Source organism: Ranitomeya imitator, unplaced genomic scaffold (genome assembly GCF_032444005.1).
Source record: "Ranitomeya imitator isolate aRanImi1 unplaced genomic scaffold, aRanImi1.pri SCAFFOLD_325, whole genome shotgun sequence".
NCBI lineage: Eukaryota > Metazoa > Chordata > Amphibia > Anura > Dendrobatidae > Ranitomeya > Ranitomeya imitator.
In genome coordinates, this window is record NW_027193546.1 from 450,622 (window position 1) to 463,975 (window position 13,354).

The 13,354-nt window shown below is 51.1% G+C and overlaps 3 protein-coding genes across 3 annotated transcripts; all 3 read right to left on the reverse strand.

Annotated features, from left to right (window-relative positions):
* Positions 1-920, reverse strand: LOC138653714 (histone H2A type 1). Its single transcript, XM_069743326.1, has one exon. It carries the CDS (start codon positions 391-393, stop codon positions 1-3), a length of 393 nt encoding a protein of 130 aa, XP_069599427.1. The 5' UTR covers positions 394-920.
* Positions 921-4,599: 3,679 nt separating this feature from the next.
* On the reverse strand, positions 4,600-4,980 carry LOC138653694 (histone H2B 1.1-like). The gene has a single exon (XM_069743301.1). The coding sequence runs from the start codon at positions 4,978-4,980 to the stop codon at positions 4,600-4,602; it is 381 nt and encodes a 126-aa protein (XP_069599402.1).
* A 5,400-nt stretch (positions 4,981-10,380) lies between these two features.
* Positions 10,381-10,868, reverse strand: LOC138653670 (histone H3). The gene has a single exon (XM_069743275.1). It carries the CDS (start codon positions 10,838-10,840, stop codon positions 10,430-10,432), a length of 411 nt encoding a protein of 136 aa, XP_069599376.1. The 5' UTR covers positions 10,841-10,868; the 3' UTR covers positions 10,381-10,429.
* Positions 10,869-13,354: the final 2,486 nt, after the last annotated feature.

Here is a 13,354-nt window from a genome sequence, read left to right on the forward strand (position 1 = left end):
TCACTTGCTCTTGCTCGCCTTGCTGCTCTCGGTCTTCTTGGGCAGCAGCACGGCCTGGATGTTGGGCAGGACGCCCCCCTGGGCAATGGTCACCCCACCCAGCAGCCTGTTCAGCTCCTCGTCATTGCGCACCGCCAGCTGCAGGTGACGGGGGATGATGCGGGTCTTCTTGTTGTCCCGGGCAGCATTGCCGGCCAATTCCAGGATCTCAGCGGTCAGATACTCCAGCACAGCGGCCAGATAGACCGGAGCGCCGGCGCCGACTCTCTCAGCGTAGTTGCCCTTGCGGAGAAGCCTGTGCACACGGCCGACTGGGAACTGCAGTCCTGCCCGGGATGAGCGGGTCTTGGCCTTAGCACGGACCTTTCCTCCTTGTTTGCCGCGTCCAGACATGATGCCGATAACTAATGACGGAAAATCGTGTAGAGAAGAGTCTGTGCTGTGTCGCCTTATATAGTCCGTTGCTCCGCCCTCCTCTCCTGTCGTTGGACGGATCTGAAGATGAAAATGGAGAAGAGTATTGGAGATCCACCAATGAGCTACAGAGGGCGGAGCTTATTATTGCTCCTTGCTCAAATGAGTTTCTCACCCAATAGAAAACGTTCGCTTTGGACAGAATAGATAAGGGGTGAAAACAGATATCTGTCCTGGAGCAGAAGGAAATGCAGAAATATTCTGTTGACTTGTTGTTTGCACTTGTTGGACTTGTGTCTTCTATCAGCCATATATTGCACTGACAGTCTGGCGGGTGAGGGGTTAATTCCTGTCAGGAGGAGGCTCCTCACTCACCCGCTTATTATCCTGTGCAGATCCCCTGTGGTGTCCGCGCTTATACTATCACAGCCTGACTGAGACAAGTCTCCTATGTTCTGCCCGGAGCCTGATGTGACGCTGCCGGGTCTCGGGTGGGGGAAGTCGCCGCTTCTGTAAAGCGAGTGTGTAGTGGGGGGTCAGCACACACGGACACTGAGGAGTTAAATGGAGGCGGATATTCCTGTATCTGGGATTGGTCGGCGCCTGCGGATGTCTCTCGCTCATTGGCTGATTACAGATCCGTTGCTGGTTTTGAATTCCCCGCTCAGTTTCTGCTCTTTGTCCGTCGGGTTTATTACCGGCCCCTCTGCTGGAGCGGCGATCGCTGATAATACCGGGTCCTGTCATCCCAGCTGTCTGCCCCCAAACACCTCCGTGTCCTTGACCTGAGTGCACACCATTATCCTTGTTCATGTGATTTTTTGCTTGGTGTAGCACCGGTTTACCAGATGACGTCTGACATCTTCGCATACGACGACGCAACCAGTTCCAGCATCTTATCGCAAGTTTCAAACTCAAGTGAATTCTTGAAAACCCCTCCCCATGAGTTGAGGACGAGGGACTACGAGAAGGAGCGACGAAAATTAATCTCATATGATTTACACTGCATAACTTTGGCAGAACATCATAAACAGGGCAAGATCCCGAGAGGTCTTAGGTGCAACCTGCGCCCAACACTTTTTTCTGAAGATCCCGATTACTGTGACAAATACAAGAGAATACTAAATAAATGTTCTTTAGACATCATTATTCTGACCATTGAATTTCTACAAAAGGCTATTACGGAAACAAAGGACAGTATTAGAGCAATTGAAACACAACTATCTTCTACATTGGCATCCACAGACTCTTACTTTTCGCTGCTCCGGACAGTATTCCCTTCATCGCCTCTGGTTGCCTTGTAAATATTGTACATATTATATTTTATATTTTGGTGTATGTTTATTATTTTGTCTTTTTTGTTCTTATTCGTTTTCTATTACATATAATGTTATGTCACATACAGTTACTTATACTGTTTATTTGCTTTCCTAGTAACCCCATGAATAAGACCCGGGAGGGTCGAAACGTCGGGTTTCTATCTACGAATTATCACAGTGGCAATTGTTGACTTGTTTTCGTGAATAAATCTGGCATATACCTTTTGCATCATACCAGTTTCGAGTGTGCGGTATTTTTTCTTCTACTATTAACTTGACCACACGGTCTGTTTTACCAGCACCTCCGTGTCCTTGACCTGAGTGCACACCATTATCCTTGTTCATGCCCCCAAACACGGGCGGGGATCGGTCGCCATTATTACTCTGGGGAGGTTATAATAACCTTCATAGGCGCCATCCATCCGAAACATTAGTGTCCGGGACGTGGTCATCACATAGGAGTCTCCGTACCCGGTACACAGGGCGTCCATCTATCCAGCTGCCTCAGACAGCCACATTCCCTGTGAATATTCGCTGCCCTATTCACCCCACACGGATCTGATCAGGAGAATATTACTGTACAGCCCATTTCCCTGTAAATCCGTGTTCTATTTATTTTATATATCAATAAGAAGAAACCGCATTTGTGCTGTGATGGGAGTCACCAGTACTTGGGGCATCTTACAGTCAGACTTGTGATCGGATCTCTCTGCACTGCAGTGGTTTTATCTCACGTCATATTAACCCTATGAGATCTATGGCATTCGTTTTACATTATTACATCTAGTGCTAGAGGATCCTATCCTGCAATTGTATTGGGATATTTCTCCCATGATTCGTTGTTCCCCTCCACATTCTCGGAACTTCTACATGTGGGCAAAACAGAATTCATTGTCTTTCCCACATCACACGCAACCCCCCAACGAACCTATCCATTACAGGAAACGGCTGCCCACTCTCCTCAGTCCAAGTTCGCTGCCTCGGGGTAATCCTTGACACTCATCTCTCCTTCAAACCTCATATCCAAGCCCTTTCCACTTCCTGCCGCCTTCAACTCAAAATATTTCAAGGATCTGTAGATTTCTAAACCAAGAATCTGCAAAAACCCTAGTCTATGCCCTCATCATCTCCCGCCTGGACTACTGTAACCTCCTGCTCTGTGGCCTCCCCTCTAACACTCTCGCACCCCTCCTATCTATTCTAAACTCTCCTGCCCGACTAACCAACCTGTCCCCCGCTATTCCCCGGCCTCTCCCCTCTGTCAATCCCTTCACTGGCTCCCCATTACCCAGAGACTCCAGTACAAAAGCCTAACCATGACATACAAAGCCATCCACAAAATGTCTCCTTTATACATCTGTGACCTCCTCTCCCGGTACTTTCCTGCAACCTCCGATCCTCACAAGATCTCCTTCTCTACTCCCCTCTTATCTCCTCTTCCCACAATCGCATACAAGATTTCTCTTGCGCATCACCCCTACTCTGGAACCCTCTACCACAACACATCAGACTCTCACCTACCATGGAAACCTTCAAAAAGAGCCTAAAGACCCACCTCTTCCGACAAGCCTACAACCTGCAGTAACCACCACTGATCGACCAGCTCTACCTTCACCTACTGTATCCTCATCCATCCATTGTAGATTGCGAGCCCTCGTGGGCAGGGTCCTCTCTCCTCCTGTACCAGTTATGACTTGTATTGTTCAAGATCATTGTACCTGTTATTATGTATACCCCTCCTCACATGTAAAGCGCCATGGAATAAATGGCGCTATAATAATAAATAATAATATTGCCCGAGAGCCGCCAGTCCTGACACTAGATGAAGCGGGGGAGGAAAAGTGATAGAACAGAAGGACGATCAGTAACTGAGCAGGGATCCTGTGAGGAGGATGTGACGGCCGATAATGTAACTGCCTGACCTGTGAGATCCTGACACCACAGGGTAATGTTCTGAGCAGGGACACTCCGCAATCTTCTACACATGATCCTACATTTCCCATCACAGACCTCCTGCCTGCAGCCGTAGGACTGATCTGTAATGGGGAGACATGGTGGGATCTGCTGGGAAGGGCAGAATTGGTCTTCCCTGAAATGTCTCTTGTAGGATATGTCCCTGACCAGTATATCGTCTCCACAATACGGATTGTGACGGGAAAGGGACGATCTGATCGTCTCCAGGTCAGACACACGGGAACATCACAGCATGTGGAGAACACGAATCATTCTCTATATCCATGAGAGGAAACCGGAGCGGATACAGCGCCGCTAACCTGGAAATCTGCAGATTCCTGTGTGGGATGTAAGAGACCAATGATCGCTCAACACAAGCAGATTTCCCGATATCGGTCCTGGGACCAGGTGTTATATGAAGACAAAAGACGGAAAAAAGCGGGAACCGTAAACGTGTTACCATTGGAAACATTAGCTCCTCCCTCTGCTGATTGGCTGAACACAGGACGGTTGGGGGTTTGAATTTCCCGCCGCTTCTAAATGTAATGACGTCACTTACACTGTAAAAAGAATCCAGATTAGGCTCTAGATCAACTCCACCACAAATGGCTCCTGTTACCTGAGAAACGAGAGTAATGAACTAATAAACGAGACCCCAGAATGCCGAGATCTGTGCAGCAAGGAGTTAAATAAGAAGTCCCTGAATACACATCAACTCGCTGAGCAATGCCCAGATTATTCCTGAGATTTTCTCACCATCTCCCTCGTCACCAGGCGCAGAGCCCCGGGCGGAGCGAGCAGACACCTCGGGGAGACGGGAGAGGACACCGGAGCAGTGTGGGTGGCTCTTATAGTGAGGGTGTGGGTGGCTCTTAGAAGAGCCTTTGGGGTGAGGAGCGGAGCACGGAGCCGATCACTTGGCGCTGGTGTACTTGGTGACGGCCTTGGTGCCCTCGGACACGGCGTGCTTGGCCAGCTCTCCGGGCAGCAGCAGGCGCACGGCGGTCTGGATCTCCCGGGAGGTGATGGTGGAGCGCTTGTTGTAGTGAGCCAGGCGGGAGGCTTCCCCTGCGATGCGCTCGAAGATGTCGTTGACGAAGGAGTTCATGATGCCCATGGCCTTGGAGGAGATGCCGGTGTCGGGGTGGACCTGCTTCAGCACCTTGTACACGTAGATGGCGTAGCTCTCCTTCCTGCTCTTCCTCCGCTTCTTGCCGTCTTTCTTCTGAGTCTTAGTCACGGCTTTCTTGGAGCCCTTCTTGGGCGCAGGCGCAGACTTGGCGGGATCAGGCATGATAACAACAAACCGGTCCCAGTACAAGTGAGAAGAATAATGATCCTGCGCCTCCAAGAGCGGCGGAATTTATAGCCCGGCCATGCAGATGAGCACTGCTGTCAGACCGCCGTTCTATTGGGTGATGAAGTCATGTGACCAACGAGAACGTTAGACCACTGCAGCTGATTGGTGGTTTCCCAAATCATTGCTTCATCTTTGCAGCGGGGATGCTGTATAGCGATGCAAAACCCTGTATAATGCTCTATACATCTAAATAGTGCTGTGAAGCTCCATATACCGCAGTGCACCCTCATACAGCGCTGTATGTGTTCATGTTCTATTTACCCTTCATAGTGCTGTTATTCATCTGAATAGTGCAGAGTACCCCCATATACTGCAACCTACTGACAAATGACTGTGCCACATTATGCAGGCAGTTACAGTACAGCGCCCGACATGTTACACTCCGTATAGTGCAGTAATATCTCCAGATGGTGCTGGAAACCCCAGCTAGTCAGCTGTGCCAGGACTGCAAACCCTGTGAATTCAGTGAGATGTTTCGGTAGTAGCCGCACCCAGTTTTCTAGGAAGAGCCGGCTTCCCTCAGGAGCTGTGTCCCCTGTATAAACTGCACTTATCCCTCCTGTGTGTGTGATCTCAGTAACATGAAGCCGGATCAGTCACTTCAGCCACGAATCTCTGCTCTGTGGTGACCGCAGTACAGTGGAGCACGGATCGTGTATAGTGACCTCTATATACCGCCTGGTGCAGTGTGAACCATCAGTGTGATCAGCGGTGCGGCTCTTAGGAGGAGGATGTGGGGGCTCTTAGAAGAGCCTTTGAGTGTGTGGACAGATGTGGAGGAGCGGAGTTTACAGTCCTGGCACAGCAGACTAGCCGCTTCCTGGATCTACGAGGAAACGGCCATTATCTGTCCCAATCACTGCACAAAGTCCTCCTTCAATAAGGGCTAATTTCCAGCTATCTGCAGATTATTCCGAGGCTGAGTTCTGCGAGCGACACTCAATTTGCACTGACAGTCTGGCGGGTGAGGGGTTAATCCCTGTCAGTGTTTCTCCTCCGCTCCATCTGCACAGGAGGCGGCTCCTCACTCACCCGCGTATTATCCTGTGCAGATCCCCTGTGGTGTCCGCGCTGATCCTATCACAGCCTGACTGAGACAAGTCTCCTATGTTCTGCCCGGAGCCTGATGTGACGCTGCCGGGTCTCGGGTGGGGGAAGTCGCCGCTTCTATAAAGCGAGTGAGTAGTGGGGGTCAGCACACACGGACACTAAGGAGTTAATGGGGGCGGATGTTCCTGTATCTGGGATTGGTCGGCGCCTGTGGATGTCTCTCGCTCATTGGCTGATTACAGATCCGTTGCTGGTTTTGAATTTCCCGCTCAATCGCTTTTCTTTGTCCGTCGGATTATTACCGGCCCCTCTGCTGGAGCGGCGATCGCTGTGTATACCGGTGGGAGCAGCTCTACCCCGCTGATAATACCGGGTCCTGTCCTCCCAACTGTCTGCCCCCAAACACGGGGATCAGTCGCCATTATTATTCTGAGGAGGTTATAATAGTCTTCAGAGGCGACATCCATCCGACACATTAGTGTCCAGGACTTGGTCATCACACAGGAGCCTCCGTACCCGGTACACAGGGCGTCCATCTATCCAGCTGTCTCTTACAGCCACATTCCCTGTACACGGATCTGATCAGGAAATTATCACTGCGGCCCAGTGCGGATATATATCCCCCATGAATCCATGTTATCTTTGTAGGTCAATGAGAAGAAACCGCATCACCCGAAGTCCGCGGTGAAAGACGGGGGAGCAGACACGGCCCCAGTATGTCAGGACCCGGGAGCATACAACTAGCACGTCCCAGGCTGAGGCCGGTACTACAGGCAGCCGCACAGGGGATATTTTGCCCTGCAGAGACGCTGAGCCGGATACTAATCAATCAGCGCCCAATAAGAACAGGATCTTAAATGTCTAGACAGAATATTAACCTACATTTGGAAACCGCCCGGAACACCCCCTGATTAGAGCTGTAGAGAGATCTGCTTCCAATAAGCCTTTCCACGTCAGGATATCCTTCGGAAACTGAATGTGTGGGAATATGGTTAAAGAGACCCTACTCCCAGATCATACACACACGGAATCCGTCGGGTACAAAACAGGATTTGCAAATAGGTCTCACAACCAAAAGCAGCGACAGAACCATCCGCCCAAAAACGGCATCAGAGGACGTTACCGAACTGCGGATCAGGGTCAGAATTACCATTCCCCACAATTATTTGGCCGATGGTAGTTTTCGACTATTCAGTATTCGGAGCGTAAATTCGGCACCGATGAGTGTTCTACTAACATTACAGCGACATCACCACAGCAGAGAAATGAGATCCTAGCAGTCAGGTGCAGCCTCTCACTTAGAAGATGTGGGTGGCTCTGAAAAGAGCCTTTGGGTTGTGAAGACAGAAGAGAACACAATTAACCTCCGAAGCCGTAGAGAGTGCGGCCCTGGCGCTTGAGCGCGTACACCACGTCCATGGCGGTGACGGTCTTCCTCTTGGCGTGCTCGGTGTAGGTGACGGCGTCACGGATCACGTTCTCCAGGAAGACTTTCAGGACACCGCGAGTCTCCTCATAGATGAGGCCGGAGATGCGCTTGACGCCTCCTCTGCGAGCTAGACGGCGGATGGCAGGCTTGGTGATGCCCTGGATGTTATCACGGAGCACCTTCCTGTGCCGTTTGGCGCCGCCCTTCCCGAGACCTTTTCCTCCTTTGCCGCGACCAGACATTTTCTGCAGTTAATGAGCAAAAACTGATTCCTGAGCCTCAGGGACTGCACCTTTATATGGAGGGAGAATGGACCAGAGAGAGAACTGCAGAGATGACGCACTTCCGGGACGGGGCTTACAGAATCTACATTAGCTCCTCCCTTTCTCTGCTGATTGGCTAAATACTAAACTGTAGGGAAGTTTGATTTTCCCGCTCATTGCTCAGTTTCTGCAATTATCTTTCCAGCTTCTATTATGTGTAATTTCCTTCCCTTATGATTGAGGGTATCCTAAATATTGTCATTACTGTTCCAGATCATGGTGGATCATATCTTCCACAACAGATGATGCCCCCAGTTACCCTCCACACAGTATGATGCCTCCTACACAGTAAGATACCCACACAGCAGGATGTCCCCACAGTTACTGTGTGGGGGTATAATACCCCCAGTAACTCCCCAAACAGTATGATGCCCTAAGTCCCCCCCCCCACACACACACACTTTGATGCACCCACAGTTATCCCCTATACAATGTAACATAGTAACATAGTTAGTAAGGCCGAAAAAATACATTTGTCCTTCCAGTTCAGCCTATATTCCATCATAATAAATCCCCAGATCTACGTCCTTCTACAGAACCTAATAATTGTATGATACAATATTGTTCTGCTCCAGGAAGACATCCAGGCCTCTCTTGAACCCCTCGACTGAGTTCGCCATCACCACCTCCTCAGGCAAGCAATTCCAGATTCTCACTGCCCTAACAGTAAAGAATCCTCTTCTATGTTGGTGGAAAAACCTTCTCTCTTCCAGACCCAAAGAATGCCCCCTTGTGCCCGTCACCTTCCTTGGTATAAACAGATCCTCAGCGAGATATTTGTATTGTCCCCTTATATACTTATACATGGTTATTAGATCGCCCCTCAGTCGTCTTTTTTCTAGACTAAATAATCCTAATTTCGCTAACCTATCTGGGTATTGTAGTTCTCCCATTCCCTTTATTAATTTTGTTGGCCTCCTTTGTACTCTCTCTAGTTCCATTATATCCTTCCTGTGGATGTGATACCCCCAGAGCGTTCCAACCTCAGCGTAATGCAATGATAGACATTTGTTCATTTTCTGATGAAGAACTTCCATAAATGGAGATTTGGAAGGACGAAAGAAGCAAGTGAAATTAGAAGAGATTTCCCATCATTTAATCACCAGATGATGGTACTTCATTTATGCCGTTACCTCATGTACCAATTACAACCCAGAAAGACATTTTATGCATTTTTTTTTTATATAAAATATCATGCTTTAATGCAAAATTACAGGAACCTGCTCATAATTGTAAAGTACAAATTAGTTTGTTGGTGTTTTTTTTTAATTCATTGCTTTAATGTAAAAACTGTACAGGCAGCAAGAGGGTTAAACACCAGTGTAACTGAAAAATAATCCTTACTACATCGCCCTCTATAGTGCCAGAGGCATTTACCTTATACATTCGAGTATAATCTGAGATTTGCAGCCATTTTTTTTAGGCTGAAAGTGCCCCTCTCGTCTTATACTGGAGTCATTGTACCAGGGGGTCGGCGGCTGGCACATCATACTCACCTCATACTGGCGCGGTCTCTGCTTCTCAGATAGTCTCTGGCGCCTGCATCTCTTCCTGTAATGAGTGGTACCACGTGACCACTAAACAAAGTAATGAATACATACGTGGCTCCACTCCCACAGGCGTGGAGCGCATATTCATTACTTTAATGAGCGGTACCATGACGAACACAGGAACAAGTTGCCGGCACCAGAGACCATCGGAGAAGCAGGGACTTGCAGAGACGCTGCCAGGAGGGTGAGTATGACGGGGGAGGGTGAGCCATGCATATTCACCTGTTCCGACGCGTATCCGGGGGAGATTGCTAGTAGAAATTTTGTAATTAGCTCCTATCTCCTCCCTTTCGTCTGATTGGTTGAGCACAGAACGGTTGGAGATTTTGAATTTTCCACTTATTGTGCTCTTCTTTTCCCGCTTCTCTATTCTTCTCATCTCAGCGTCGCTTAGATCTGTTGGTTATTTTGATTTTTACTTCCGTTGTAGTTTCGGTTGTTATTTTCCAGCTTGTTATAAAGTAGAATAAAAAATACATTTTAAGGACACTGATCTACAGATAACTCATCTGATCCCCGGCAGTCACTCATCATTACACGTGGTGCCCGACTGGTGGCCATTACCGGTCACTGCAGAGCAGGGAGCTGTATGTAACCAGACCCCCGGCGGCACCAGCCACAGATAAGATGAGAAAACTCAAATATATGATAATTACAACCTAAAGCCGCAAGACTGCAGAGGCGGCACTAGGACCCCATTTACGTCTGCGCTGTACAGAAACCGCGCCTCCACCACCAAAGACCCGGGCTGTGCACAGCGCACACTTTACCCTGTCCTTATAAAACGTCAGTCATGTAATTGATGTCGCACTTTTGGACTTGGTGAGAATAAAGGATGCGCGGAGCGGTAACTGGAATATCGCGGATCACCTACAATATCGGACACAGCAGCCGGCTATTACCTTTCCTGACCGCGCTCCGTATATGGAGAATACGCGCAGAAGAGAAACCGTTCAGGACTCGGCTCATTTGTGGGAGGATTTGGTGGCTCTGAAAAGAGCCTTTGTGTTGTGGTCGCAGCCGGGGCAGATCTAAGCTCTCTCCCCACGGATCCGGCGGGCCAGCTGGATGTCTTTGGGCATGATGGTGACCCTCTTGGCGTGGATGGCGCACAGGTTGGTGTCCTCGAACAACCCCACCAGATAAGCCTCGCTGGCCTCCTGCAGGGCCATGACGGCCGAACTCTGGAAACGCAGATCGGTCTTGAAGTCCTGGGCGATCTCCCTCACCAGGCGCTGGAAGGGAAGCTTACGGATCAGCAGCTCGGTGGATTTCTGATAGCGGCGGATCTCACGGAGAGCGACTGTTCCTGGCCGGTAACGATGCGGCTTCTTCACTCCACCAGTGGCGGGAGCGCTCTTCCTGGCGGCCTTTGTGGCCAGCTGCTTGCGGGGAGCTTTCCCTCCGGTGGATTTACGAGCGGTCTGCTTTGTTCTTGCCATGGCTCCGTATAGACGTGTCGTGCACAGATGTGATAAGAGGAGCGGCGGGAGCAGGGTATTTATGCTCCGGTGCGCGTCCTCATTGGTCTCCGGGAAACACGCCCCCTGCGCTCCACTGGTTCTTTCATGAAAAAAAGAGGCCAATAAGGGTTGATTTGTTTGACCAGTCATTGTTATTATTCCCGCCCAGTATCCCCGCCCCCTGAAGTCCCCGCCTCTTTCGTGATGCGTCTGTCCTCAGATCACTCATTTGCCGCTGCTGGAGCAGCTGATGTATCTGCGTTGAAATGTCCCCGTGTATAGCGCTGTACAGTGCAGCTCCCACATTATCGTCAGATCACACAAACCCCCCATCCTGAGACTGCGCCCAGCATCAGTTATATTAAAAACATTACAAGTAGGAAAACCGATCATACAGCTCTGCGGGGAGGAGGTGGTGGCACTGATCATACAGCTCTGCGGGGGAGAAGGTGGTGGCACTGATCATACAGCTCTGCGGGGTGGAGGTGATTTCTCTGATCATACAGCTCTGCAGGGAGGAGTAGGTGGTGGCACTGATGATACAGCTCTGCGGGGAGGAGGTGGTGGCACTGATCATACAGCTCTGCGGGGAGGAGGTGGTGGCACTGATCATACAGCTCTGCGGGGAGGAGGTGGTGGCACTGATCATACAGCTCTGCGGGGAGGAGGTGGTGGCACTGATCATACAGCTCTGCGGGGAGGAGGTGGTGGCACTGATCATACAGCTCTGCGGGGAGGAGGTGGTGGCACTGATCATACAGCTCTGCGGGGAGGAGGTGGTGGCACTGATCGTACAGCTCTGCGGGGAGGAGGTGGTGGCACTGATCATACAGCTCTGCAGGGAGGAGGTGGTGGCACTGATCATACAGCTCTGCGGGGAGAAGGTGTTGGCACTGATCATACAGCTCTCCGGGGAGGAGGTGATTTCTCTGATCATACAGCTCTGCAGGGAGGAGGAGGTTATGGCTCTAATCATACAGGTCTGAGGGGAGTAGGTGGTGGCTCTGATCATACAGCTCTGCGGGGAGAGGGTGGTGGCACTGATCATACAGCTCTGCGGGGAGGAGGTGATGGCTCTGATCCTACAGCTCTGCGGGGAGAATGTGGTGGCTCTGATCATACAGCTCTGCAGGGAGGAGGTGGTGGCACTGATCATACAGCTCTGCGGGGAGGAGGTGGTGGCACTGATCATACAGCTCTGCGGGGAGGAGGTGGTGGCACTGATCATACAGCTCTGCGGGGAGGAGGTGGTGGCACTGATCATACAGCTCTGCGGGGAGGAGGTGATTTCTCTGATCATACAGCTCTGCAGGGAGGAGGTGGTGGCTCTGATCATACAGCTCTGCGGGGAGGAGGTGGTGGCTCTGATCATACAGCTCTGCGGGGAGAGGGTGGTGGCACTGATCATACAGCTCTGCGGGGAGGAGGTGATGGCTCTGATCCTACAGCTCTGCGGGGAGAATGTGGTGGCTCTGATCATACAGCTCTGCAGGGAGGAGGTGGTGGCACTGATCATACAGCTCTGCGGGGAGGAGGTGGTGGCACTGATCATACAGCTCTGCGGGGAGGAGGTGGTGGCACTGATCATACAGCTCTGCGGGGAGGAGGTGGTGGCACTGATCATACAGCTCTGCGGGGAGGAGGTGATTTCTCTGATCATACAGCTCTGCAGGGAGGAGGTGGTGGCTCTGATCATACAGCTCTGCGGGGAGGAGGTGGTGGCTCTGATCATACAGCTCTGCGGGGAGGAGGTGGTGGTACTGATCATACAGCTGTGCGGGGAGGAGGTGATTTCTCTGATCATACAGCTCTGCAGGGAGGAGGTGGTGGCTCTGATCATACAGCTCTGCGGGGAGGAGGTGGTGGCTCTGATCATACAGCTCTGCGGGGAGGAGGTGGCACTGATCATACAGCTCTGCGGGGAGGAGGTGGTGGCACTGATCATACAGCTCTGCGGGGAGGAGGTGGTGGCACTGATCATACAGCTCTGCGGGGAGGAGGTGGTGGCACTGATCATACAGCTCTGCGGGGAGGAGGAGGTGGCTCTGATCATACAGCTCTGCGGGGAGGAGGAGGTGGCACTGATCATACAGCTCTGCGGGGAGGAGGTGGTGGCACTGATCATACAGCTCTGCGGGGAGGAGGTGGTGGCACTGATCATACAGCTCTGCGGGGAGGAGGTGGTGGCACTGATTATACAGCTCTGCGGGGAGAGGGTGGTGGCTCTGATCATACAGCTCTGCGGGGAGGAGGTGGTGGCTCTGATCATACAGCTCTGCGGGGTGGAGGTGATTTCTCTGATCATACAGCTCTGCAGGGAGGAGTAGGTGGTGGCACTGATGATACAGCTCTGCGGGGAGGAGGTGGTGGCACTGATCATACAGCTCTGCGGGGTGGAGGTGATTTCTCTGATCATACAGCTCTGCGGGGAGGAGGAGGTGGCACTGATCATACAGCTCTGCGGGGAGGAGGTGGTGGCACTGATCATACAGC